Source organism: Symphalangus syndactylus, chromosome 18, assembly GCF_028878055.3.
Source record: "Symphalangus syndactylus isolate Jambi chromosome 18, NHGRI_mSymSyn1-v2.1_pri, whole genome shotgun sequence".
Taxonomy (NCBI): domain Eukaryota; kingdom Metazoa; phylum Chordata; class Mammalia; order Primates; family Hylobatidae; genus Symphalangus; species Symphalangus syndactylus.
The window spans coordinates 55,943,063-55,971,024 of NC_072440.2; the positions used below are offsets into that span (position 1 = coordinate 55,943,063).

General features: G+C 46.8%; 1 protein-coding gene across 6 annotated transcripts; it reads left to right on the forward strand.

Moving 5' to 3' along the window:
- Positions 1–27,940, forward strand: PEX26 (peroxisomal biogenesis factor 26). 6 transcript variants are annotated; one of them, XM_063623313.1, is made up of 6 exons: positions 1–169; positions 338–648; positions 1,911–2,051; positions 5,933–6,228; positions 7,594–7,740; positions 10,440–27,940. In XM_063623313.1, the coding sequence occupies exons 2-6, from the start codon at positions 419–421 to the stop codon at positions 10,541–10,543; spliced, it is 918 nt and encodes a 305-aa protein (XP_063479383.1). In that variant the 5' UTR covers positions 1–169; positions 338–418; the 3' UTR covers positions 10,544–27,940. The 6 variants fall into 6 exon arrangements, with proteins under 6 accessions (XP_063479383.1, XP_063479382.1, XP_063479387.1 ...); XM_063623312.1 differs by having other exon boundaries at positions 10–88; XM_063623314.1 differs by having other exon boundaries at positions 19–88; positions 23,195–27,940.
- Positions 27,941–27,962: the final 22 nt, after the last annotated feature.

Below are 27,962 nucleotides of genomic sequence, written 5' to 3' on the forward strand. Positions count from 1 at the left end.
TCCTAGAGTACCCCGCGCCGCCGGGACGCAGCGCGCCTGCGGGGCTGGGCGAGCGCAAAGATGTCCGCGCCCGCTGCTGGGAGGCGAGGTGAGAGTCTTTGATCATAACCAGGAGCCCGGAGCTGAGGCAGTTCCTGCACGTGTCGCGGGGCCGGAAAGCTAGGGCCAGGTATTCCAGGGATGCAAGAGTCCTGCAAATCCGACGTGTAAACTGCTTCCCCAGCCTCCAGGCGAGCCCAGCTTTTGCCTCAGATAGGCCCCTTCCTTTTCCTAATCGGGGAACCGACCTCGGGAAGGGGTGTGGGCAAAGAGATGAGGGCTCTCCTTCTTCGCCCAGGCCACCTCGGGATATCCCGGAGCCTCGGGGGAGGCGGTCACTCCGACGTCTGAGGACCTGGGCCTTGGGCCCGGACTCGTTATGAAGAGCGATTCCTCGACCTCTGCAGCCCCCTTCAGGGGGCTCGGGGGACCCCTGCGCAGCAGCGAGCCGGTGCGCGCCGTCCCGGCCCGGGCGCCGGCCGTGGACCTTTTGGAGGAGGCGGCCGACCTCCTGGTGGTGCACCTGGACTTCCGGGCGGCGCTGGAGACCTGCGAGCGGGCCTGGCAGAGTCTGGCCAACCACGCCGTGGCAGAGGAACCCGCGGGCACGTACGTGCTGGGCTCGGAAATGAACCGATATCCGGGTGCTCTTGTGGTGGGGCTCAAGGTCTCAGGAGTTCTGTCCTTCCCAGATTGCCCACAAGGAGCTTTACACCTCGCTTTCATCAGTGGTTTGTCTCCGAGAGGGTGGTCGCTCATCGTGTGCCCATTCTACAGAGGAGGGAAGTCGTGTAACAAAAGCTTATCGGGGAACCCACAGCCAATTATTTGCTCCTTGTTCCAGAGTAGAATGGCATGATGGGAAGGCTGAATGTGTATTAAGTGCTAAGTTCTGTCAGTAAGCAGGTGGTAAAAGTCCTCTCCCAGGTACCTTCGCGCCCCCCCACCCCGCCCAAGGTTGTTTATTCCTGACCTTGGCTGATGATGGGGAATGGGGGACATGGCAGGAGCAGTGTTCTGGTCCAATTAGAGGACTGGATTAAAGAATTAATTCAGGGCCGGGAGCTGGGGCTTACGCCTGTAATCGCAGCACTTTGGGAGGCCGAGGCAGGAGGATTGCTTGAGCCCAGGAGTTCGAGACCAGCCTGGGTAACATAATGAGCCCTCTTCTCTACCAAAAAGAAGAAAAAGAAAATCCGGAGAAAAAAACCTTGGGCTTGCATTGCTCTTTCTAATGCCACTAGCCTTGTCTGGCAGGTGAGGGCGTCTTTTCTTTGCATTGTAAAGTTGGGTTAGGCCACGCTAGGGAGGTGGTAGGTAGAATAGCTAAAGTTGACCGCAAAGGATGATCTGGAGAGCCCTGGCTGTGTTTTAGGGGACTGGGTGGGAGCTCATTTCAGTGAATGCAGAAGGCTTTGCTTCTGGGTGTCTGGAGGAACCTTACTAGGTGCTGCCTTTTAGCCGTCTGTGGAGTCTATACCTCCACTCAGCCAGAAACCTTGCTCCAAACCCATTTGTTCACGGAGCAAACTCTTAGTTCCAGCTCTCTTTTCACCCACAAACCGGTGCTGTGTGTTATTTCCCCCTCAGGATTACCCTTCCGCTTCATTTAAATCTGATTTCACCTGGATACAAAGATGAATGTTGAGCAACAGCTGACTTGCCTCTTGAAAGAGGGTTACAGGAACTTTTAGTTCTTGGGGGAAAGGGCAGCCCATGAGACCAATTGTGAAGCCCATCTAAATACTAACAGGGATGAGAGAGATGATGGCTGCTGAGTTGGGAGCTGGAGAGGAACAGTCCCGAGGTGGAGGTGGGAATGGAAATGGTGGGGAACCACTTCTAACTGAAATTGGTTTTTCTGCTGACAGCTCCTTGGAGGTGAAGTGCTCCCTGTGTGTTGTGGGGATCCAGGCCCTGGCAGAAATGGATCGGTGGCAAGAAGTCCTCTCCTGGGTCCTTCAGTATTACCAGGTCCCTGAAAAGCTACCCCCCAAAGTCCTGGAGCTGTGGTAAGTCTTCTTTGCTGACTCATCAGATCGGTTCAGAAACGAGAGGATTTTCATCTCCTCTCCTAAATCAGGGCCTAATACCTACTCTTTTCCCATTCCCTACTATTGCCCTCCAGATCTGATTCTTTCCCTTCACTTTTTTTTTCCAGACTTCCATACATAGCAATAAAGAATAAGGGAGGAGGAATTTAGGAGTAGAATAGATATAAAGAAGGGAGGGAACAGGGAATAGGAGTGACGTGGGATGACAGAGTGGACAGAGCAGAAAGAGCAGCTTGCTACGTCCTAGGAATTCCTAATTCTTAAAAAAAAAAATTTTGTTTTGTTTTGTTTTGTTTTTTGAGACGGAGTCTCACCCTGTCGCCCAGGTTGGAGTGCAGTGGCACGATCTCCGCTCACTGCAAGCTCCACCTCCTGGGTTCACGCCATTCTCCTGCCTCAGCCTCCCGAGTAGCTGGGACTACAGGTGCCCGCCACCATGCCTGGCTAATTTTTTTGTATTTTAAGTAGAGACGGGATTTCACTGTGTTAGCCATGATGGTCTCGATCTCCTGACATGGTGATCCACCTGCCTCGGCCTCCCAAAGTGCTGGGATTACAGGCGTGAGCCACCGCCCCCGGCCAAAAAAAAAAAAACAAAGTTTTTAAAATTGACACTTGTAATTGTACATATTTATGGGGTAAATTTGACATTTCAATATATGCTGTGTATATGTTGTATAATGATCAAATCAGGGTAGTTAGCCTATCCGTCACCTCATGCATTTATCATTTGTTTGTGACAAGAACATTCAAAAGCCTCTCTTCCAGCTATTTTATAATATACAATACCTTACTGTTAACCATAACCACCCTACCGTGCAGTAGAACACCACAACTTATTCCTCCCATCCCATTAACTTTGTACCCATTGATGAACCTCTTTTGGTCTTCCTTTTCTTTCTTCCTTTCCCAGTCTCTGGTAACCACTGTTCTACTGTCTGCTTCTATGATATCAACTTTTTTTTTTTTTTTTAAAGATTCACATGAGTGAAATCATGTAGTATTTATCTTTCTCTGCCTGGCTTATTTCACTTAACATGATGTCCCCCAGGTCCACCTGTGTTGTCATGAATGACAAGATTTCATCCTTTTTTATGGCTATATAGTATTCCATTTTATACATTTTATCCATTCATCTGTTGTTGGACACTTAGGTTGATTCCATATCTTGGCTGTTGTGAATGGTGCTGCATTAAACAGGGGAGATAATGGATTGCTAGATCATGTGGTAGTTCTATTTTTATTTTTCTCACCTGGCCATTCTTGAGTTTATTTTGATGACAGCCGGTGAGAGTTCCCTGTACTTAGAAGAAGGCGTTGGGACTCTTGTTGTTGGAGTGTGGCTTGTGCTGAAGACACAGGACCTGGTAGGGCAGCAGGAACTTGATCTTGGAATTGTGGAACTGCTTGACTGTCGGCTGGTGGCACTTGCTGGCTGCAGTCCCCTCCACCTTCATGATCTGGATGGTGTAGGCCCCGGTCACAGTGCTGGGTGCTCATCTTGGTAGCACTAGGTGACAGCACCCACGGTGGTCAGCTCCCGCTATTCTGCGTTCATATTGTGGATGCTGCAGTAGGCATTGTAGTGTAGCCAAATGCCAAAGTTCTTCACTTGCAGGGGGATTTCTGGAACACCTGCCCAGTAGACAATTGCCCCTGAAGACTTCATCTTCTTTTTTTTTGAGACGGATTCTTACACTTTTGCCCGGGCTGGAGTGCAATGGCGTGATCACGGCTCACCGCAACCTCTGCCTCCCGGGTTTAAGTGATTATCCTGCCTCAGCCTCCCTAGTAGCTGGGATTACAGGTGCCTGCCACCATGCCCAGCTAATTTTTTGTATTTTTAGTAGAGACGGGGTTTCACTGTGTTGGTCAGGCTGGTCTCGAACTCCCAACCTCATGATCCGCCCATCTTGGCCTCCCAAAGTGCTGGGACTACAGGCGTGAGCCCCCGCACCTGGCCAAGACTTCATCTTCTTTAGTTGAGATACAAAGTACCAGAAGCGGGACTTGGCAACAACTTGCTTAGGTGCAGAGATTCGCTGGCAGTAGAGGGGCAGCATGTGGCATTTGGGGGTGGGCAGGCAGCAAATACTCTCTCAGTGTGCCCAAGGCCTTCATGGCATTCTCTCAGCACTTGCCACCACTTAAGGAAGTGCTGTCTTTCCTATTTTGAATTTTTTAAAGGAACCTGCATTCTGTTTTCCGTAATGGCTGTAGTAATTTACAGTCCCACCAACAGTGTGTAAGTGCTGCCTTTCTCCACATCCTCACCCTCACTAACACTCGTTTTCTTTTGTCTTTTTGATAAGAGCTGTTCTAACTGGAGCAAGCTGGTGTCTCATTGTGGTTTTGATTGGCATTTCCCTGATGATTAGTGGTGTTGAGCATTTTTTCATATACCTGTTGGCCATGGTACGTCTTCTTCTGAGAAATGTCTATTGAGGTCTTTTTCCCTTTTGAATCAGGGTTTTTTTTTTTCTGCTATTAAGTTCCTGACATATTCTGGATATTAACTCTTTGTCAGATGGATAGTTTGCAAATATTTTCCCCCATTCTGTAGGTTGTTTCTTCACTCTTAATTGCTTCCTTTGCTGTGCAGAAGTTTTTAGTTTGATGTAATTTCATTTGTCCAGTTTTGCTTTTGTTACCAGTGCTTTTAAGGTCTTATTGAAAAAAACGTTTGCCCAGCCGTGTTGTGAGGCACTTCTCCTATGCTTTCTTCTAGTAGTTTCATAGTTTTGGATTTTACATTTAAGTCTTGAGTCCATTTTGAGTTAATTTTTGTATGTGGGGAAAAGTAGAGGTCTGGTCTCCTGCATATGGATATCCGATTTTCCCAGCACCATTTATTAAAGAGACTGTCTTTTCCCCTGTGTGTGTTCTTGGCACCTTTGTTGAAAATCAATTGGCTGTAGGTGCATGAATTTATTTCTGGGCTCTCTGTTCTGTTCTATTTTGTCTGTTTTTGTGCCATACCATGCTGTTGTGGTTACTATTATAGCTTTGTGTAGTATAGTTTGAAGTCAGGTAATATGATACCTCCAGCTTTGTTCTTTTTGCTCGCAACTGCTTTAGCCATTTGGGGTCTTTTGTGGTTCCATACGAACTTCAGGATTGTTTTTTCTGTTTCTGTGAAGAATGCCGTTGGTGTTTTGGTAGAGATTGCAATAAATCTGTAAATTGCTTTGGGTATTTTAATAATATTCTTCCAATCTGTGAATGAACACGGGATATCTTTCCATTTTTTGTGTGTCCCCTTCAACTTCTTTCATCAATGTTTTATAGTTTTCAGTGTAGAGATCTTTTACCAGCTCGGTTTAATTTATTCCTAGGTATCTTATTTTTTTGGTAGCTATTGTAAATGAAATTATTTTCTTAATCTCTTTTCCAATGGTTCACTATCGTGTATAGAAACGCTGTTTTTTGTACATTGATTTTTGTATCCCACAACTTTACTGAATCCGTTTATTAGTTCTGTCTGCAAACAGGGATAACTTGACTTCCTTCTTTCCAATTTGGATACCTTTTATTTCTTTCTGTTGCCTGATTGCTCTGGCTATGACCTCCAGTACCATGTTGAATAAAAACAGTCAAAGTAGGCATCTTTGTCTTGCTCCTGATCTCAGAGGAAAGGCTTTCAGCTTTTCCCACTGAGTATGCTGTTAGTGATGGGTGTGTCATGGGGAATTCCCATGAGCATCATCATTTCATCGGAAGGGGCTTGAGGACACAGTGAGGAGGGACTGGATAGGAGAAGCATCGTGGTCATGGGAAATGAACCAATCATTGAGCACTGACTCTTCTTTTGTTGGGATTGGGTTTTTTGGGGACTGCAGCATTCTTTTATACAGCAAAATGCAAGAGCCTGGAGCTGTGCTGGATGTGGTGGGTGCCTGGCTCCAAGACCCAGCCAACCAAAACCTTCCAGAATATGGAGCTTTGGCAGAATTTCACGTGCAGCAGGTGCTGCTGCCTCTGGGCTGCTTATCGGAGGCTGAGGAGCTAGTGGTGGGCTCTGAAGCCTTTGGTGAGGAGCGGCGACTGGATGTACTTCAGGCCATTCACACAGCGAGGCAGCAGCAGAAACAGGAACACTCAGGCTCTGAGGAGGCCCAGAAGCCAAACCAGGAAGGTAGGACATTATCCCTCTGTGACCTCTGTAAAGTGGACTTGTGGGCTTGCACTGTACCTCGGGGTCTGTCGTGAAACTCCTGGGAGCTTAGAAGCAGTTCTTTGTGTGAATAACTCTTGAATCACAGAATAAGAGGCCTGTTTAGTTGCTTAACAAAGTGAAGGCCAGACCCTCTGAAGTTGGCAGTGGAAGGAGAATCTCCACATGGGAAGGTGTTGCTGGGTCTTGGGACCTTGACTTGTCTTTTGAAAGTCATTTTCCCATTGGAGTCCTCTGATGAGGTCTCTTGCTTCACCATACTGGTCTGGGTGGGATGTCCTTCCTCCTTTAAATGCTGGCCCCAGTACAGACACAGCTGAGATTTGCTGGGATAGCCAAAGGAATATAAGAAACTAATTTGCAGACCCTTTCCTGGTCCCTGAATCTTTTCTGCCCTTTTCCTTGAGTGAAGATCTAGTCTAGTTGTGAATACTTCCAAGGACAGAAAGTCACCATCTCTCTCTTTTTTTTTTTTTTTTTTTTTTGAGATGGAGTCTCGCTCTTGTTGCCCAAGCGGGAGTGCAGTGACGCGATCTCAGCTCACTGCAAGCTCCACCTCCCAGCTTCACGTCATTCTCCTGCCTCAGCCTCCCGAGTAGCTGGGACTACAGGTGCCCGCCACCATGCCTGGCTAATTTTTGTGTTTTTAGTAGAGACGGGGTTTCACCATGTTAGCCAGGAAGGTGTCGATCTCCTGACCTCGTGATCTGGCCGCCTTGGCCTCCCAAAGTGCTGGGATTACTGGCGTGAGCCACTATGCCCGGCCTAAAAGGTTCTGAAAGGTTTTAAAAAACTTTTACAAAGATGCATTCAATATAGTAAATAATATATAGTCAAAATAAGTAATAAACACGAGGAAAACAATTTATATTCATGAGATTTGCAAGAGTATCTGCAGTTAAGGTATGAAGGCTTTAGCCGATACTTAGTACCCTTTTGCTCAGCTCTTTTTTTTTTTTTTTTTTTGAGACGGAGTTTCACTCTTGCTGCCCAAGCTGGAGTACAATGGCACGATCTTGGCATACTGTAGCCTCCACCTCCCAGATTCAAGTGATTCTCGTGCCTCAGCCTCCCAAGTAGCTGGGACTACAGGCACATACCACCACGCCTGGCTAATTTTTTGTATTTTTAGTAGAAATGGGGTTTCACCATGTTAGCTAGGCTGGTCTTGAACTCCTGCCCGCCTTGGCCTCCTAGAGTGCTGGGATTACAGGCGTGAGCCACCGCGCCTGGCCTGCTCAGCTCTTAGAAGCAAGCACAGAGGTCAGGGTCAGGGAAGCTGATTCCCATGACATCCCTGAAGCTGTGCTCTGTCTCCCTGGCCAGCCTCTGTCTCCCACAAGTTCCTGTCACTACCGATGTTGGTTCGCCAGCTTTGGGACTCTGCGGTGAGCCACTTCTTTTCTCTGCCCTTCAAAAAGAGCCTCCTGGCTGCCTTGATCCTCTGTCTCCTGGTGGTGAGGTTTGATCCAGGTAAGTGGTGGAGACTCTCCCGCATCCTTCCTGGGAAGGCGTTGTTGCCAGGGCTGGGCATGGAGTGGGTGTTTGTCAGAGTCCTACTGGGGAGAGGACTCTCTCCTATGACATTTCCCCTGAGTCTGTTCCACAAGGAGGAATTGCTAGACTGGGCATGAGCCAGCCCCACCCAGAAGGAGAGGCCAGTTCTGGAGTCTATGAGAGCAGCTGGGAGAAAGTCCACTTGGCCCTGCTGACTCCTGAACATGGACTGAGTCATAGCCCTCCACTTTTTCTAGGGCTGAACTCTGACTAGAACCTCAGAATTTAAAAAAACTTCCTCTTGGCCAGGTGCAGTGGCTGACGCCTGTAATCCCAGCACTTTGGGAGGCCGAGGCAGGCAGATCACAAGGTCAGGAGATCGAGACCAGCCTGGTCAACATGGTAAAACCCCATCTCTACTAAAGATACAAAAAAAATTAGCCAGGCGTAGTGGCACGTGCCTGTCGTCCCAGCTACTTGGGAGGTTGAGGCAGGAGAATAGCTTGAACCTGGGAGGCGGAGGTTGCAGTGAGCCAAATCGCACTGCTGCACTCCAGCCTGGGCAATAGAGCGAGACTCTGTCTCAAAAAAAAAAAAAAAAACAAAAAAACTTCCGCTCATCAGAATGTCTACGAAAGTATTAATTCAAGTATTAATGTCTAATGAAGTGTTAATTCAGAGCAAGTTGTAAATGAAAAACTCATACATTGTGGAAAATAGGCCGGACATGGTGGCTCACGCCTGTAATCCCAGCATTTTGGGAGGCCGAGGCGGGTGAATCACCTGAGGTCAGGAGTTCAAGAACAGCCTGGCCAACATGGTGAAACCCCGTCTCTACTAAAAATACAAAAATTAGCCGGGTGTGGTGGTGCGCGCCTGTAATCCCAGCAACTGGGGAGGCTGAGCCAGGGAGCATTGCTTGAATCCAGGAGGCGGAGGTTGCAGTGAGCCAAGATTGCACCGTTGCCCTCCAGCCTGGGCGACAAGAGTGAAACTGTCTCAGAAAAGAAAAAAAAATGTGGAAAATAGAGAAAAGTGTAAAGAAGGGCATAGAAATCTTCTACTCTGCTGTGCTTTCAGTCTTTTTCTGTGGATATAGAGATTGTAGGCAGTTACGTGTCACATATATGCTTTCAAGCATGGCCTTAAATGGCTAACTATTCCAGTTCACAGGAATGCCCCTAAGTAATTTAACAACCCCTATTATTGAACATTTGGGTGATTATTCTGTTTTCTGCCTCGCTGTGAAGAAGGAATGAGCTCCCTAAGTGATATTTGGGAACAACCCTGGTTATTTCCTGAGGATTGACCCCTCAGGTGCATGAAGCCAAACTTGGACACTTGCTCTTTTAGATTTTTTTGTGTTACTCAGTGTGAATTGTGTTCTAATCTCTACTCCTCTTATGAATTTAGACTTAGAATATGATTAAATAAGTTTCAAAATTTAAGAGGAAATCAGAAACCCTTATACTGGTCCCTTCAAATGGTTTGTCTATTTTGAGAAGTGCCATTTGTTAACTTAGTCTTTAGATTTTCCCTGTTTCCCCATTTCTCTTTCTCTTATTCAGTGAGCTTTTTAAAATATTTATTTATTTATTTTTATTTTTATTTTATTTTATTTTATTTATTTAGTTTTTGAGACAGGGTCTTTCTCTGTTGCCCAGGCTGGAGTGCACCGGCGTGATCTTGGCTCACTGCAACCTCTGTCTCCTAGGCTCAAGCGATCTTCTCTCCTCAGCCTCCCAAGTAACTGGGACTACAGGCATGTGCCTCCATGCCCGGCTAATTTTTTATTTTTATTTTTGAGACAGTCTTGCTCTGTTGCCCAGGTTGCAGTGGCGTGATCTCGGCTTACTGCAACCTCCGCCTCCTGGGTTCAAGAGATTCTCCTGCCTCAGTCTCCCAAGTAGCTGGGATTACAGGCACACACCACCATGCCCGGCTACATTTTGTATTTTTAGTAGAGATGGGGTTTCGCCATGTTTGCCAGGCTGGTCTCCAACTTCTGGCCTTAAGTGATCCTCTCACCTCAGCCTCCCACAGTGCTGGGATTATAGGCATGAGCCACCATGCCCGGCCAGCGAGGTTTCCTTCACATAGCTCAGAGTTGTCCTTCTAACCTGTCTGCTGAACGCTGAGCAGGGATCCCCTGTGGATGGCTCTGTTTGCTTTACAAATAAGTCACAAGTTAGCTCTCAGAATGCTCAGTATCATCAGCGTTCATCCCTGGCCACCTCCTGGCTGATACAGATTTAGAAATTCTTTATGATTCTTTATGGTTCCTGTAAGCCCTTTAGTCTCGTAAACCCTGGTCTCCTAGCGGGGATGGCATGAGGACAAGCAGCCTGCTCTTTCCAAGGCTGCTTCAGAAGGGCCTGGCCCAGTGGCCCTGACCCTCAGCAGCAGGCCCAACTCACTGGAGCGATGATGCTGAGGGGAGGAGAACCTGCACCTGCAGGCTGAGGATCGCATGAGCCCCCGAGATTGAGGCTGCAGTGAGCCGTACACAGATTGCACTTTACTCTAGCCTAGGCGACAGAGCGAGACCCTATCTCTAAAAAAACAAAACAAAACCAACTATGCGTAATTGGTAGTGGAGTCTCCCAGGGTGGGAGATGGCAGAGTGACAGGCGAGAGGGGTGGGACGTTCACTGTAGTCTCCCTCTGCCCTGCAGCTTCCCCTTCCTTCCTGCCCTTCCTCTACAAGCTGGCCCAGCTCTTCCGCTGGATCCGGAAGTCTGCATTTTCTCACCTCTACCAGCTCCGCATCCGTGACTGAGGGTCCCTGTGCACCACAGCCTCTCTGCTCCTCACGTCTGTGGCCACAGAAGCAGAGCGACAGAGCGACACATCCGCAGGCGCCCCTGGGGAAATGGGACCAGCCTAATCTCATGGAGTGCACTGTGTCTTGCTGCCTGGGTGCCCTCTCCTTTGCACCCTACTTCGGCTGGTTGTGGTAGATGATGTGGAAACAAAGCGGGAGCAGCAGGCACAGCACCTCCGGAACAGTGCCCTGGACGACCAGAGGCCCCTTGAAAAGGAGGGGTTTGGGGACAGGGACTGTGTCCATGAAACATTCCATCTTCTTGGTGAAGGCAAGGGGTTGGTTCTTCAGGTCAGGATGTTAATGGAGCTGGAAGTTCAGAAAAAGCCTGGTGAAGTGACCCTTGGCCTTTCACTTCTTGAGAAACATACTTCTTTGCTGGGCATGGTGACTCACGCCTGTAATCCCAGCACTTTGGGAGGGTGAGGTGGGTGGATCACTTGAGAACAGGAGTTCAAAACCTGCCTGGCCATCATGGTGAAACCCCGTCTCTACTAAAAATACAAAAATTAGCTAGATGTGGTGCACGCCTGTAGTCCTAGCTACTCGGGAGGCTGAGGCACAAGAATCACTTGAGCCGGGGAGGCAAAGGTTGCAGTGAGCCGAGATTGTGCCACCGCACTCTCTCAAAACAAACAAAAAAACATGCCCCACAGGACAGTACCTTAATTAGCTAGAGTAGATCTGAGAGGGCCTCTTCTTGCCTGCGCTGTGCTCCCCAGAGCTGATCTAATTCTGTGTCAATACGCTGTTCCCATGGTCTTGCCATGCGCTTGAAGCCGCGGGAGCCTTCTCACTGTTCAGGCTGGGGTGTGGTTTTCAGAACCACCGGGTTGACTACTGAAAACCAAGTGAGCCTTACAGCTCTTATCGCCGGGTAAAGTGATCTTGCCTGGTGCCTCTTGGTCTTCAGCTCAATTTTCCAGGTTGTCCTGGCCAAGCCTTGCTCTGTTACGCTCAGTGCCTCTGCCCACTCTTTCCCCGCCAGCCCCTCCCTCCCGCCCTGCAAACTTGTCCATTGGCTGTTTCACCAGGTTCTGTCTGTATCCTTGCCTCCTTGGTACACACCATTGCAGGTTCTTCCCTTTCTGTGTCCTATTGTCCTAGTTATGTTCTGTTGTTTGTGTAATGCCCAAATTTTTCTGCTCGTGTGGCCTTGAAAAGTAGGCCAGCCTCAGAGGCTGCTGAGCTGAAAATGGAACTGAGTAATCAGGTGAGCTGGAAGGGATGTGGGGGGCGGGGCAGAGGGGAGACATGGGTTTTGAAGGCAGTGAACAATAAAACAGGGAGGTGGCACTGAGGCCTTAGCATTTGAGGAGCTGAAATGTTTCAGTGTTGTTTTCTCACCAGCCACAAGCATCTTATGAGTTTTTGTGCAAGGAAGCGTAGAGCACTGCTGTGCTGTCAGGATGAAGAAGGACTTTCTGCAGGAGCTGGCCTTTCTCTACCCAGAGGCCAAGCAGTCTGCCCTGCACTGTGTCCTTGGTTGGTGTTGATGCCAAAAATAGAGAAGGTGCTTGCTAGCTTTTCCTTGGTACATTTTCAGGGGTTGCAAGTCAACAACTTTTTTTTCTTTCTTTTTTTTTTTTTTTTGAGATGGAGTCTCGCTCTGTCACCCAGGCTGGAGTGCAGTGGCGTGACCTCAGCTCACTGCAAGCTCCGCCTCCCGGGTTCACGCCATTCTCCTGCCTCAGCCTCCCGAGTGGCTGGGACTACAGGTGCCCGCCACCTCGCCCGGCTAATTTTTTGTATTTTTAGTAGAGACGGGGTTTCACCGTGTTAGCCAGGATGGTCTTGATCTCCTGACCTTGTGATCCACCTACCTCGGCCTCCCAAAGTGCTGGGATTACAGGTATGAGCCACCGCACCTGGCCAACTTTTCTTTAGAAAAATGAGTAAAGTAGGTAAACTTCACAGGCCCCGTAGAATTAAATCCTTAGGGCATGGTTCAAGTCTGTAGGAAGCAAATCTATGCTTTTTTATATGGGCTTTTAAGTAGAGCTTAGAACCCTAGGGGGAGAAAGGCAGTCAGGCGAGGTTTGAGATTCCTTCTATAGAATGATTTCTTAAAATGAAAATCTGGGCCCACTTACTACCCTAGATAAAACGCTTCAATGGCTTCCCATGGCTCATTGGATAACATCTAAATTCTTCATGGAATTGAAGGCCTCTGTGTGCTGGTTTTGGCTAACACCTCCCCTTTGATGTGGCGCCCCTGTTGATTATATGTGCGGCCTTCCAGCTGCCCACCATCACAGCTACAGCACACTCCCCTTGGCCTCTGTGCCGTGGCTCACACTGTTCCTACTGAAGGCCTAGCACCTGTTCTTGGCCTGGTGAGCCCCTCCACCTTCCAGGCTTACTCAAAGAATTCTTTCTGCCCCTCCCTGCATCCCAGGACCTGTTTCATATCCCTTCTGTGGTCGTGACCCCATGGTCTCGTAATTGTGAACTTCTTTGCTGCCCCTTCAAAGCTGGGGAGTGCTTGTTGCAGCTGCATCCAAGAGGGGTAATCTGCTTATCAACAGTGGATTTGTTGGTTGTTTCTACAGGGTTCTGAAGCATGCAACATAGAACAGATACCTTTAAATTTAGGGGCGCTAAGGAAAGCAGGAACCAGTAATCCTTTTCTGTGGTCTGATGGGAGGGTGGGGTGGGGGGTGGAATGGAGAGGAAACAGGCTATTGTTGGCCAGCCCTGGGTGGAGGTGGGTGCAAGCAGGACAGATAGTGCCTGGGGGCGGGGGCGGAGGGTTTGCCTCTAGAAAGGGGCTGGAAGGGATGAGGAAGTAGTTCATAGCTTCATGCAGGTGATCCCTGTTCTGCATGTATGTGTTTGCACATGAGTGTATGTAGAACAGAGACCATTAAAAAATATGGAATTCAAAAGTTACAAAAAGGGTATTCATGGAAAAGAAAGTTTTTTTTTTTAGTCTTGCTATGTTGCCCAGGCTGGACCTGAACTCCTGGGCTTGAGCAAGTCTCCCCCTCAGCCTCTGGAGTAGCTGGGCCTACAGTGTGTGCTGCCACACCCAGCTAATAAAATCTTTCTACTCCCGCTCTCTGTTCCCCAGTTTCTTGCCCAGAGGCAACCCTTGCCAGTCTGTTTATCCCTCCAGATACAGTCTCTGATAGTAAACTTTTCTTTCTCGTACACAAATGATAGTAGTCACATACACTACACACACTGTGCCACATTTTTTTTTTTTTTAAACTCGGCTGGGCGCGGTGGCTCACGCCTGTAATCCCAGCACTTTGGGAGGCCGAGATGGGTGAATCACCTGAGGTCAGGAGTTCGAGATCAGCATGGCCAACATGGTGAAACCCCATCTCTACTAAAAATACAAAAAAAATGATCCGGGTGTAGTGGTGGGCACCTGTAATCCCAGCTACTCAGGAGGCTGAGGCAGGAGAACGACTTGAACCCGGGAGGCAAGGGTTGCAGTGAGCCGAGATTGCGCCATTGCACTCCCACCTGGGCAACAAAGAGTGAAATTTGGTCTCAGAAACGAAACAAAACACAAAAACCTTTCTCAGTCCCAGCATATGTGGAGCAGCCTCATTCTTATAGCTGTGTGTCATTCCGTTGCATGATGGGGTCACAGAGCACAGACCTGGTGCCCTTTTCCTTTTTAATACGTGGAAACCCCTCCACTCTTTCCAAAGCCTACAAGTACAGCAGCCCCAAGTTTAGGGTGAACAGCAGTGGTCAGAGCTCTTTACTATTACTTTTGGGCAAACACAAGCCAGGCTGGCAACCACCACTGCCGCCAAGGGGAGATACGAGCAGGTCAGTTCACACTCTGGACGTTCAGTGTCTTTCTAAATCTAGAAGGTGGCCTCTGCCATCCACTTAAAGCAGCCCAAGGAAATGTCAGAAAGAGAAAGTGATGACATGAACCGCGAGTAGGGCACCTCCCTGTGCCGTCGTCTGCTTTCCTCCCTCCCAGCCTCCCTGTGCCGTCGTCTGTTTCCCTCCCTCCCAGCCTCCCTGTGCCGTCGTCTGCTTTCCTCCCTCCCGGCACGGAAAAGCCATGGGGCCGATGGACTTTGGCCTCGCACCCACAGTTGGGGCCTGTGGGAATTCTACTGATTTACTCTCTGGCCTAGTCAAGCAACCCACCCACGGCCTGGCCAAGGTCGGCCTCACCGCCCTGGCCTAGCACCTTTGGAAACTGAATACATGGAGTGTTAACCAGAAAAATGTCTGGCCCTTTTGCCTCGCTGCCTCTGGAAACCTCAGTGTTTCGGGCTGGTAGGAGGCTACAGGACAGACAGTGGGCACGGTGCCTAGCAGCCTGTCACGCCCCCGCCCGCCTCTGCATTCCTCCAGCGGTGGTATATGGATCCAGACATTGTTTGCCACCTCTAGGCCTCTTGATAAAACAGCAAATATTTTTCTTGTCTTAAAGCAATGCATGTATATTTTAGAAAATATTAATTGCATAGAAGGAAATACAGGACTCGTGATCCCATCACTCAGAAATAATTACTATTAATACTGGTGGATTTTCTTTCAGCTTTTTTCTCCTAATTAATTAATTCTTTTTTTCCTGCAATTCCTGCTTCACAGACTTTTTTTTTTTTTTTTAACACCCAGCTTGGCATGGTGGCTCACGCCTATAATCCCAGCGCTTTGGAAGGCCAGAGTGGGAGGATTGCTTGAGCCTAGGAGTTCAAAGCTTGCCTGGGCAACCTAGTGGGACCCCATTTCTTTTTTTGGGGGGGTTAGAAAAGCCCTTTTATAAAGCCATTTTTAAACAACAACAACAACAAAAAAGTTTACAAAAGAAAAAAAGATACAGAAAAAGAATCACTTGCTTCATGTGTCCCAAAAAGAGAAAAAAATAAACGGGACAATGCCAACATGCTCAACAATAAAGGGTTCTTTTTCTTACTTTTTTAATACAAAATACAAGCAAAGGATACACATACTTAAAACAGAGCTCAGGAGCAGACACGCAGTTCTGGGAACCCTTCAATAAGAGCAAAGCAGGAGTTTGTTTTTTCTTTGTCTGTGCAGATACATACAGAGACTGGGATATGTAAAAATTAAGTATGACAAAAGACCATCACACAATTCTACCGATGCATGTTGCATCTATAATTCACGAACATGGTCAACAAAATCATGTTCACTTCAACCCCATTTCATTTAAAGAAAAAAACCTGGCCGGGCACGGTGGCTCACGCCTGTAATCCCAGCACCTTGGGAGGCTGAGGCGGGTGGATCTGAGGTCAGGAGATCGAGACCATCCTGGCTAACACGGTGAAACCCCATCTCTACTAAAAAAAAAATACAAAAAATTAGCCGGGTATAGTGGCGGGCGCCTGTAGTCCCAGCCACTCGGGAGGCTCAGGCAGGAGAATGGCGTGAACCCGGGAGGTGGAGCTTGCAATGAGCCTAGATTGCACCACTGCACTCCAACCTGGGCGACAGAGCGAGACTCCATCTCAGAAAAAAAAAAAGAAAAAAACCTTTTAAATAAAGTGGTTACATTCTAACTTTAACTTTCTTAGTATCATGCTGCAGATTTCAGCACTGTTAAGGTATTGCAAGAATGCCCAACCCTCTGGTGTCTGATCCTGTATCTAGCAACATTGCAGTATGAAGAAAAGAGATGTCCCGGGTGCAACCCCATTTCTATTAAAAATAAATGTAAACACCCAACCCTCTTGGCACCCCAGGCACTTGAGAATCTGTGGAAAATGGCAGTGTGCAGCCAGCATGGCTGCCAGCTCGGCATCTTCAGTAGAGAGAGTGGAGGTGGTTAGGAAAGGGCAGGCGGGAAGGGGCCGTGTTGGCCGGACAACTGCAGGTGAAGATGGGATTGCGAAGTACAGTCCAAGGCCCACTCACCAAGGGCTGGATCCAAATATGTAGGGTTGGGATTCTGTGACCTACTTCCAATTTTAATATTGACCTGAGCTCATATTTAGCTCTACATGTTTCCCAGCTCATATTTTCCAACAGCCCCTTTGAAACTTTTAGCATCCTCTTGTCACTTTTGTACTATCCAAGGTGGGACAGACAGGTGTCAGATAATAGCAGAGACTTGGTGAAGAAATGAAAGCACTTTTGTAGAAGTGTGTCAGCTCAGAAAAAAGCCTTTTTTTTTTTTTTTTTTTTTTTTTTTTGAGATGGAGTCTCACTCTGTCACCCAGGCTGGAATGCAGTGGCGTGATCTCAGCTCACTGCAAGCTCTGCCTCCTGGGTTCACGCCATTCTCCTGCCTCAGCCTCCCGAGTGGCTGGGACTACAGGTGCCCGCCACCACTCATGGCTAATTTTTTGGTATTTTTAGTAGAGACTGGGTTTCACTGTGTTAGCCAGGATGGTCTCGATCTTCTGACCTCGTGATCCACCCACCTTGGCCTCCCACAGTGCTGGGATTACAAGCGTGAGCCACCGCGCCCGGAGAGAAAAAAGCCTCTTTAATGACGACCTCAACATAATTTACATGGAGAAGTTTCTTAGGTGGAAAACCGATTTGTATGGTCCTTAGAATGTAACCTACAGGTTCTTGCCCTCAGAAAAATGCATGCATACTTTTATGTCACAGGCTTATTTTCCAAATGCAGTAGAGGGCCATCCCTTCTTTGGCTTCTTGCCTTGTCTCTGACCCCACTGACTGCCCCTTTTCTGCCTCCATAGCTAGTTGCTCTTTTTCCTTTGGCTTTTTTTTTCTTTTCTTTTCTTTTTTTTTTTTTTTTTGAGATGTAATCTTGCTCTTGTCACCTAGGCTGGAGTGCAGTGGTGCAATCTCGGCTCACTGCACCCTCCTCCTCCTGGGTTCAAGCCAATGAGGTAGATATTATCATTTTAGGATAGCAAAGCAGACTCAGAGGGGCTAATGTGCCCAGTGCCCCACCGCTTTTAAATGGTAGAGCTGGGATTTGAACCTAGGCATACAGGTACCAGGATTTCTGTTCTTATCTCCCCCATAGCACCTGGAATGAGGCCATCCATGTAAGAGGCCAAGTAATAAAGATTTATTGAATGAACTTGGATTTTGGCCTTAGGAATTAGGGAAGGAAGAAATAGAAGCAGCAAGAGTTGGTGAGCAATAAGACCCGCACCAGGGCTGAAGGGTGGAGGTGGGGCAGGGGAGGGCTCTGTGCTTTGGCATCTGTTTAGTAGTATCATTGCCCAGCTCCCTCCAGAGAAAGAGCAGGAGGTGTTCCTTCTCAGATGTACCAGCAATGACAGAGCCTGGCGGGTGTCCTCCTGGGTAGGTATAAATACAAGCTGGTAGTTTCATTGGATGACTCACACAGATAAGCCATGCTCTTGGTTACCAGTGGACTTAGCTGGGTCCCAAGGAATGGGCTGCTTTCTCTGGAAAGCTGGGGAGCTGGTAAAATTTTTTGGTCACCCCACCAGAGGCATCCTACCCATTCCCAGTCCCTCTGTGGGCTCTGACATCTCCATCCAGCAGGCACCCCCTGCTCTGGAACATTCTGGGAATGCTTCCCACTCCCCTTTTAGTACTTGTTTGTGTTCTGTCCTGTTCGTGGATTTCATGGTCTCCATAGTGACAAGTGCCTGTTTTCGGAGGTGCTAAAGACAGTGGCCAAAACATGTGCTCTATTAATCCTCCCAGGAAACATACCATTTTGCAAAAGGCTTTTTTTTTTTTTTCTTTTTTTTGAGAAACAAGGCCTAACCCCAATGGAGTAATTTGCTGCATAAATGAGAGACGTTGTGGGATTGTGGTTAAGAGTGTGGGTCCTGGACCCATAATGCCCAAGTTTGTATCTTTTTTTTTTTTTTTGAGACAGAGTCTCACTGTCATCCAGGCTGCAGTGCAGTGGCGCGATCTCGATACACTGCAACATCCACTTCCTAGGTTCAAGCGATTCTCTTGCCTCAGCCTTCCGAGTAGCTGGAACTACAGGCACACGCCACCACGCCTGGCTAATTTTTGAATTTTTAGTAGAGATGGGGTTTTACTGTGTTGGCCAGGCTGGTCTCGAACTCTTGACCTCAAGTGATCTGCATGCCTCAGCCTCCCAAAGTGTTGGGAATACAGGCATGAGCCAGCATACCCGGCCTGAGTTTGTATCTTGACTCACCTGCTTTGACCTTCAAATAATCATTCCTGTGCCTCAGTTACTTCATAGGTTTGTTGTGAGGATTAAATGGTGCTAATCCATGTAAAACACTGAAAAGGTGCATAGCATGTAGTGAGCAGGTGCTAGTTATTATTACTGTTGCTCTTAATTAAGTGAGATAAGGAGGGGAGAGTTGGAGTGGTAGAACCCAGCATCTTGTGAACATCATACCACAGAAAAGGCAGTGCTTCTGATTCCTGTTCTCAGCCAAGGAACTAGGCTTTGCAAATGGCTCTGAGTTTTTTTTTTTTGTTTTTTTGAGATGGAGTCTCACTCTGTCGCCCAGGCTGGAATGCAGTGGCGTGATCTCAGCTCACTGCAAGCCCCGCCTCCCAGGTTCACGCCACTCTTCTACCTCAGCCTCCCGAATAGCTGGGACTACAGGCGTCCGCCACCACACCCAGCTAATTTTTTGTATTTTTAGTAGAGATGGGGTTTCACCGTGTTAGTCAGGAGGGTCTTGATCTCCTGACCTTGTGATCCGCCCACCTCGGCCTCCCAAAGTGCTGGGATTACAGGCGTGAGCCACCGTGCCTGGCCGGCTCTGATTTCTTAAAGAAGTGCTAAGCCTTTTATATGTTCATTTAAGACCATGTTTAATTTTCTAAATATGCAATACATTCATAGGGTTTTTAAAAAGGCTTGAAAAAGTCTAGTGTGAAAGCCGTCTGTATTAGTCCATTTTCACACTGCTTTAGAGAAGTACCAGAGACTGGGTAATTGTTGAAGAAAAGAGGTTTAACTGACGCACAGTTCTGCGTGGCTGTGAGGCCTCAGGAAACAAGCAGTCATAGTGGAAGGCAAAGGGGAAGCAAGGCACATCTTCCATGGTGGCAGCAGAGAGAGTGAGGGGGAATGCCACACTTTAAAACCATCAGAACTCGTGAGAACTGACTCACTATCACAAGAACAACATGGGAGAAACTGTTCCTGTGATCCAGTCACCTCCCACCAGGTCCCTCCTCTGACGTGGGGATTACAATTTGAGATGAGATTTGAGTGGGGACACAGAGCCAAACCATATCACCTCCCATCTCTTCATTTAGCAAGTTCACCTACCCCAATGGCAGCCATGGCCGTTAGTTTTGTTTTTTGTTTTTTTTTTTTGAGACAGAGTCTCACTCTGTCGCCCAGGCTAGAGTGCAGTGGTGTGATCTCGGCTCACTGCAAGCTCCGCCTCCCAGGTTCACGCCATTCTCCTGCCTCAGCCTCCCGAGTGGCTGGGACTACAGGCTCCCGCCACCATGCCCTGCTAATTTTTTGTATTTGTAGTAGAGACGGGGTTTCACCATGTTAGCCAGGATGGTCTCGATCTCCTGACCTTGTGATCCACCTGCCTCGGTCTCCCAAAGTGCTGGGATTACAGGCGTGAGCCACCGCACCCGGCCACGGCCATTAGTTTTAAATTTACTCTTCCAGAGGTTTTTTCCACCAATACAAAACCAACATGGATATAGATCCTAGTTTCTTCTCTTTTTTATAAAAAAAAAAACTGTAGTATATTATGTAGTCTGTTTTATTCCTTCCTTTTTTTTTTCTTATAAAAAATACAGAGATGAGGTCTTACTACACTGACCAGGCTGGTGTTGAACTTGCCTCAAGTGATCCTCCCATCTTGACCTCCCAAAGTGCTGGGATTATAGGCATAAGCCACCACACCCAGATGATTTTTTTTATTTTTCAAAGAAGTGGCAAGATTTTGATGACAATAAAGGACAATATGTAATTAATGTAATTATAATACAGCCTTCTGGAGGCCAGGTGCAGTGACCCATGCCCGTAATCCCACCACTTTGGGTGGCCAAGGCAGGTGGATCATGAGGCCAGGAGTTTGAGACCAGCCTGGCCAACATGATGAAACCCCATCTCTATTCAAAAAATCTAAAAATTAGCTGGGTGTGGTGGTGTGCACTTGTAATCCCAGCTACTTGGGAGGCTGAGGCACAAGAATCGCTTGAACCCAGGAGGCGGAGGTTGCAGTGGGCCGAGATCGAGCCACTGCACTCCAGCCTGGGCAACAGAGCGAGACTCTGTCTCACACCTACACACACACAAAAAGTATAAATATATAGCTTTCTAGATAAAGGATCGGACTGGTTTTGGTTCTGGCTCTGTTACTAATTTGCCCTATAACTTTGCATAAGTCATTTAATCTTGGGTCCAATTTTTCTCACCTCCAAGATGGGGACAAAAATTACCTTCCTTGGCTGGGTGCGATGGCTCATGCCTGCAATCCCAGCACTTTGCGAGGCCAAGACCAGCCTGGCCAACGTGATGAAACCCCACCTCTACTAAAAATACAAAAATTAGCTGGGTGTGGTGGTGCACACCTTTAATCCCAGCTACTCAGGAGGAGGCTGAGGCAGGAGAATCTCTGGAACCCAGGAGGCAGAGGTTGCAGTGAGCTGAGATCCTGCCACTGCACTCCAGTCTGGGTGACAGAGTGAGACTCTGTCTCAAAAAAAAAGAAAAAAGAAAAAAAATTACCTCCCTCATTTTCTTTATAATATTATTGTGTAAAATGAGTAAAAGTCTATAAGAAAAACTTTGAAAAGTATTAAGTAATACACGTGTGTGTGTGTATACATATACACATATATATAATACATATACACATATATATAATATATATACACATATGCAATGGAGTAATGAAAATACTACATAATAAATATAAAATGGATTAAAACTATTTAAAATAGATGCATGAAATGGCTAAATAGATATTGATGTTTGCATATAGGCACATTTAGTTGGATTAAGTTAGATTTAAATGGTCCAATAGAGAACTGTGCATACAATTACATAGGCAACCGCAAATCAACCCTTTCTCTGGGCTATCTAAAATAATCAGGTACTAGACCAAAAAATGACATGTTGTCTGCCTTACCTTTTAGTGATGATTTGTAGGAAGAGGAAGGCAGGGGCTGGTGAGTGGAAAGGTAGTAGAGTTTGTGAGGGAATGTTCTGTATGACTGAAGACAAAGTCTGGAGATTGGTGGGCCAGAAGGTGTGAATCTACTCTGAAGGACAGGCAAGAGTCCAGCCCAGGGAAAAAGGTGCAGACGGGTAGGATTTGGGTGGGTACTTGAATTTAAAAAATGGATTTGTGAGGCAATATTGCTGGAGTCAAAACCAAAAAATCAAATTGACCAGGGTGAAAAAATAGCCTGGGGCCTAGCATGGCTCTGCTGCCACGTGGGATGACTGGACCTCTTTCCAGGTTCGTGTTAACAGTCCATACTACTTATGGTATACGTGAAATGCTTTCTATTCACTCAAGCAACCTTACTAAAAACACCCCATGAAAATAAAAGTCTATATCTTCCCTTCAATATACATTCATATGTGCTTATTATAAGCATATATCTTCCACTTTGAGTTTGGCATTCTTTTTCATTTAATATTATTACCTATTCAGCTTCCAACATTATCACTTCCTTACCACACACATTTGTTTCCTAGGACTGCTGTTAACAAATTGCCACAAATGTATGGCTTAAAACAACAGAAATTTATTATCTCACAGATCTGAAGGCCAGAAGTCAGCCAAAGCCTCTGCCTCTGAAGGCTGTAGGCAAGATTCCTTCCTTGTTTCTTGCAGCTTCTGCTGGCTCTAAGTGTTCCCTGGCCTGCGACAGCATCACTCCAATCCCTGCCTCAATCTTCGCTTGACCTTCTTCTGTACCTCTGTATCTTCTCTGCCAAGGATGCATGTCATTGAATTTAAGAGCCACCCTAATCCAGGATGATCTCATCTTGAGGCCCTCAATTACATCAAGATCCTTATTCCAAATAATGTCACATTCTGAGATTTTAGGCAAACATATCTTTGGGGGGCCAAAATTCAATCCCCTAATCCATGTTAGTAACCATGCAGTGTTCCTTCTTATTTCTACGTTGACCTTTTCAGCTCTTTCTATTATTATTTTTGAGATGGAGTTTCAATCTTGTTGCCCAGGCTGAAGTGCAATGGTGCAATCTTGGCTCACAGCAACCTCCGCCTCCTAGATTCAAGCAATTCTCCTGCCTCAGCCTCCCGAGTAGCCAGTATGACAGGCATGCGCTACCATGCCCAGCTAATTTTATATTTTTAGTAGAGGCAGGGTTTCACTATGTTGGCCAGGCTGGTCTCAAACTCCTGATCTCAGGTGATCTGCCTTCCTCAGCCTCCCAAAGTGCTGGGATTACAGGCATGAGCCACCATGCCTGGCCAGCTCTTTCTAACTAAAAAAAAAAAAAAAAAAAAAAAAAAAAAAAAAAAAAGATGATACTTGCAAAATACCTCAAGTGTACCTCATTTACCTCAAATATACCTCATGGTCCAAAAGTATTTAGTAAGCAATATACCATTATAGAAAAACACATAGCTTGTGGCTCCAACTTTAAAACCAGAATAACCAAGTGAAAAGTCAATACAGATTCTTAATTTTACTTAAAAAATCAAAGGTACACATTGGGAATTGAACTGCTATGTTTTTTCTTCTTTCTAGAGATGTGACGTACGTATTTTCTGGTCAGTAATATTCTACCAATGGTACTAAACCAAAGCAGGTAGATGACCAGCGATGCTGTTTACTACTTCCTGCGCATGCTGAATTAGATGAGTGGAACACTATCTCGGTAGGAAAGAGTTTGACAGGAAGAAGAAATTGCAGAGTCACTACCCGTCCCAGAGAACCTAACAAACTGATCTATATGGAAAGGATTTTCAGCAAACATGCACAAACACAGTTAATATGCTGGAAGAAGAGGATAGCTTTTAGTCTATTTCCAGCACATTGCCTACACTCACTGGTACCCCATAAAACAGGAATGAATGCAGACTTAGCATTTTTCCCTTCACAGCACTAACAACTAAAAGGCACACAGATAATGTGATCTTTAAGCAGATAATCATGGAATTCTCAACATCATATCCACTAGGTTAGGCTGAGGGTTCATCTATAAAAGTATTTTTCCAAAAATAATGCTTTAAAGAGACTTCTAGAAACAGTGGGACTGTATCAGGATCAACAGAAGACTTCTTGACCCAAAGATTCAAATACAGACCTAGGAATTGATTTTCACATGTAGTTTTTAGGTAAAGGACATCTCTTTCAGTTGATTCCTACAGCCAAGACTAGCTTTGATCCTGGGAGATTCAGAAACCTCAAGACAGGTAGCTGGCTTGAGTAACATCTTAGATAACAGTCCCAGTCAAAAACCCCATTGAGGTTGAAGGACTGGAAACTGACCTATGTGAAAAAGAGCTATCAGTGCAGGAAAAGACTCATGCTGATTTTGACCTTCCTCTGGCCCTTTGCCCTCAACTGCTTGGTGGGGAGTAGCGAGGAGAAGGAGCATGTGGCACCCTCATTGGAGGCTGGAGCACTGCTGCAGAAAGTGATCTCTTACTCATACTTCAAGACACAGCCTAAGTATGACCACCTGTATGGGCCCTTCCCTAATGCCCAGGATCATGAAAAGAATGTGGCCACCTTCCAAGGCTCAGAGTAGCTGCGCAATGACCTATGTCAAAACCCGATCCAGAGCAGCAGTGATGAAATCACCCTCTCCTTTAAGACCTGGCATTACAATGGCCTCATCCTGCATGTGGGCAAGTCAGCTCTCTGATGGATGGTGTAATCTCCTTGGTCATTGACCTGAGGTCTGGGGCCTTTGAAGCTATTGAGGAGGCAGTGAATGGAGAATTTGACAATGCCTGGCATGATTGAGGGTGACACATCATGGCAGGTGATGGCTGAGGAGACAGAATGCCCAGAAGACTCATCTTAGGTGGTTGAGTAGGAAGTTTGTGAAGCAGGTGGTGGGTGAGATGGAGTGGGTAGAGATTCAGGTATGGAGATGTCAGTGTCTAACTTTCTTCTAGTCTTTGCAATTTCACAAGGAAAATCACTAAAATGTGCATCTCCTCATTAAAAAAAAAAAAAAAGTTCATGCCAAAGCTGCTGGGACAAAGAGGACTCATGATAGTGGGTTATTCCACACTGTTGACACACCGAATGTGTGCGGCAGAAGGGCCTCAGGTGGAATGCTGGGCATGGGTTTGCCCCAGAGCAGTCTGATTCAAAAGCACCTGAGAGATGGGAGGAGTACCAGGGTTACTAAACACAAGAAGGTGTTTCAGGAGAAACAGGTCAAGCCATTTGTTTTTGACCCTTAATACGTAACAGGAATGATGAGTTGCAGAACAGTCAGTCTTTCCAAGATGTATTGTTCTATCCTCAATAGCTGCAGCCTCTCCAAGCCAGTGGGCTGGTGACATCCAGGATGATCCTATTCCTTGCCTGGAGGTGGGATCTAGTGCCACAGCTTGTTCAGGGAAGCTGGCATAGAAGACGATTTGCTCAACAAAGTCACCGCTGAACTATCGCTTAGGTCTAGTCCCCGGCCTATGGCACCAAGTACTCCTGGTAGTACTTGTCCACAAAATTTCTCTATAATAACCAGAACATGTCATCCATGGTAATGTCTACTAAATATCCAACCACAGCATCAAATTCTGTCTGATGAAGGGCACCAGCCCCTTCATCTTTATCATGCCTAATATTGTGAAGGCCACGTGCTAAATCCAGCAATCTGCTCCAATAGCTGTCCTTCAGGATACTTTTCTGTCAAGTAAATACATTTATTAAAAATAGGCATGTAGCCAGGCGCAGTGGCTCACACCTGTAATCGCAGTACTTTAGGAGGCTGAGGTGGGTGAATCACGAGGTCAGGAGTTCGACACCAGCCTGGCCAACACGGCGAAACCCCATCTCTACTAAAAATACAAAAAATTAACTGGGCGTGGTGGCGTGTGCCTGTAATCTCAGCTACTCAAGAGGCTGAGGCAGGAGAATTGCTTGAACCCAGGAGGCAGAGGTGGCAGTGAGCCGAGATCGTGCGATCATGCCACTGCACTCCAGCCTGGGCGACAGCGTGAGACTGCATCTCAAAAAAAAAAAAAAAAAAAAAAAAATAGGCATGTAAAAGTTGATCTCATGGAGGTAGCGAGTAGAATGACAATTACTAGAGGCTGGGCAGGGTGTGTACGTGGGTTGAAGAGGTGGCTTGATGGACACAAATATAGAAGGAGTGTGAGTTCTAATGCTTGATAGCAGAATAGGATGACCATTGTTAACACTGTATTGTATGTTTCAAAATAGAAGAAAGGATTTGAAATGTTCTCAACACATAGAAATGAGAAATACTCAAGGTCGTGGATATCCTGGATACCCTGAGTTGATCACTACACATTTTATGCATGTAACGAAATGTCACATCTACTTCAATAATATGTACAAATATTATTTATCAAAAAGCAGGCATGTAGGTGAGTTGACTTTCTTCCATGTCTTCAAACTCCTGGTAATACTTGTCCACAAAATTTCTCTATAATAACCGGAACATGTCATCCATGATAATGTCTACTAAATATCCAATCACAGCATCAAATTCTGTATCAGAGGCAGAAGAGAAGGACAGCATGAAGCTCGACTCCTCCAAGTGTCCTTTGGCTGGTGGCCCTCCACCCCGCCCACAGCCCGGCCAGCTCAGCCCCGTCTCTGTCCCATACAGAGCCACAGCCACAGTGAGAGCCTGGCAGCCCACCCGGAGGAGGCTTCTTGGCCCAGCCCGGTCAACACCCACATGCACCACCACCAACTTTTTGCTATTTTGAATAACATAGCTCTAAACAGATTGCATATGAAAGTGCTGTGAAATCAAGGGCTGAGTAGAACAGTTAAGACGATAGTAGTGTTGTTTTCTTTCTGGGTTTTTCTCTTGGGCTAGTTTTTGAAAGTGGATCTACAACATTGATAGAGATCAGTTTTTCTGCTCTTGCAACATACTGCCAGGACGTGGTCCAGAAAGATTGGGTACTTTGCAATACTCATAGCAATATGTGAAGTGATTGGAAAAAATGAGACTATTCAACCGGTTGTTTCAGTGTTGGATAGGAGGGAAATGCCCAAAAAGGAGAACAGTTAATCATCTACACAATACCAAGAGCAGGAGGGGATGACCGACGGCTTCTTCTTTCCTAGTCTATCCCACACAGACCTTTAGGTGCTCTTTTTCTTTTTCTTTTTTTTTGGAGACAGAGTTTCACACTGTCGCCCAGGCTGGAGTGCAATGGCGCAATCTCGGCTCACCACAACTTCCATCTCCCAGGTTCAAGCGATTCTCTTGCCTTAGCCTCCTGAGTAGCTGGGATTACAGGCATGCGCCACCACACCTGGCTAATTTTTGTATTTTTAGTAGAGACGGGGTTTCTCCATGTTGGTCTGGCTGGTCTCGAACTCCCAACCTCAGGTGGTCCACCTGCCTCGGCCTTCCAAAGTGTTAGGATTACAGGCGTTAGCCATCGCACCTGGCTCTTTAGGTGCTCTTTTAGGAGCTGGTAGCGGAGGAAGGTGGCTACCCGTCTGTGACAAAGCCTTGGATGTCATGAGGCCACAGGCTGGCCTTTCCTCCTGTTTACAGGAGGTGAGTTTTCCTGAGTTCCCAGCCTCAGTGTTCTCTGCACAGTCTGTCACTGACTCCCGCTCCCGGTGCTTACTGCCTCTTCTCACTGCCTTGTTTCTGCTGGGTTCTTTGCATCTGCCTGATGTTGGTTTAAAGCTCCACCCCTCCCAGGGGAATTTGTCCCACGATTCACCTCCTCTTTGGTGATCTCTTGATTATGGCTGCGCAACCATGTAAACCTTAAAGGAGAGCCCATTTGTTTGTGATCCAGTGGCCAAAATGGTTCACCCCCAACTTCCCTTAATCCCCTGCAGCATCTGAGACACATGGGTGAATGTATGTAAGGTGCTTGGGCTAACCAAAGTTAAATACATACGACAAGTACCTGAATCTAGAAAATCTAATGGTGAGATATCGTTTGCTCTCTGGACTTCATGGGCTCACCGCAGCAATGGGGTGCCTGGAAATGAACAGATCTTTCTTGTGTCTCATCCTCTGGGCTCCCAGCCTCTCTCAACATCATGACCTCCATCTGTAACACCCACCACCCTGGAGCAGCATCCTGGATATTGGAACTCTCAAGTCTAATCTAAGAGAACAAGGACAAGCCTCTGTATGAAAGGTTTGCCCTTCCAGATCCAGTTGAGCTCTGCTCTGGAGCCAGACTCTCTGAAGGCGTAGCCCAGCTCTAGCTCTTACCAGTTATGTGATCAGGAATGAGAGTTAATGTTTCTATGTTTCTGATTCTTCATTTGTAAAATGAGGATAATAAAAATTTAACTTCAGAGGTTTGTTGTGAGGAGTAAA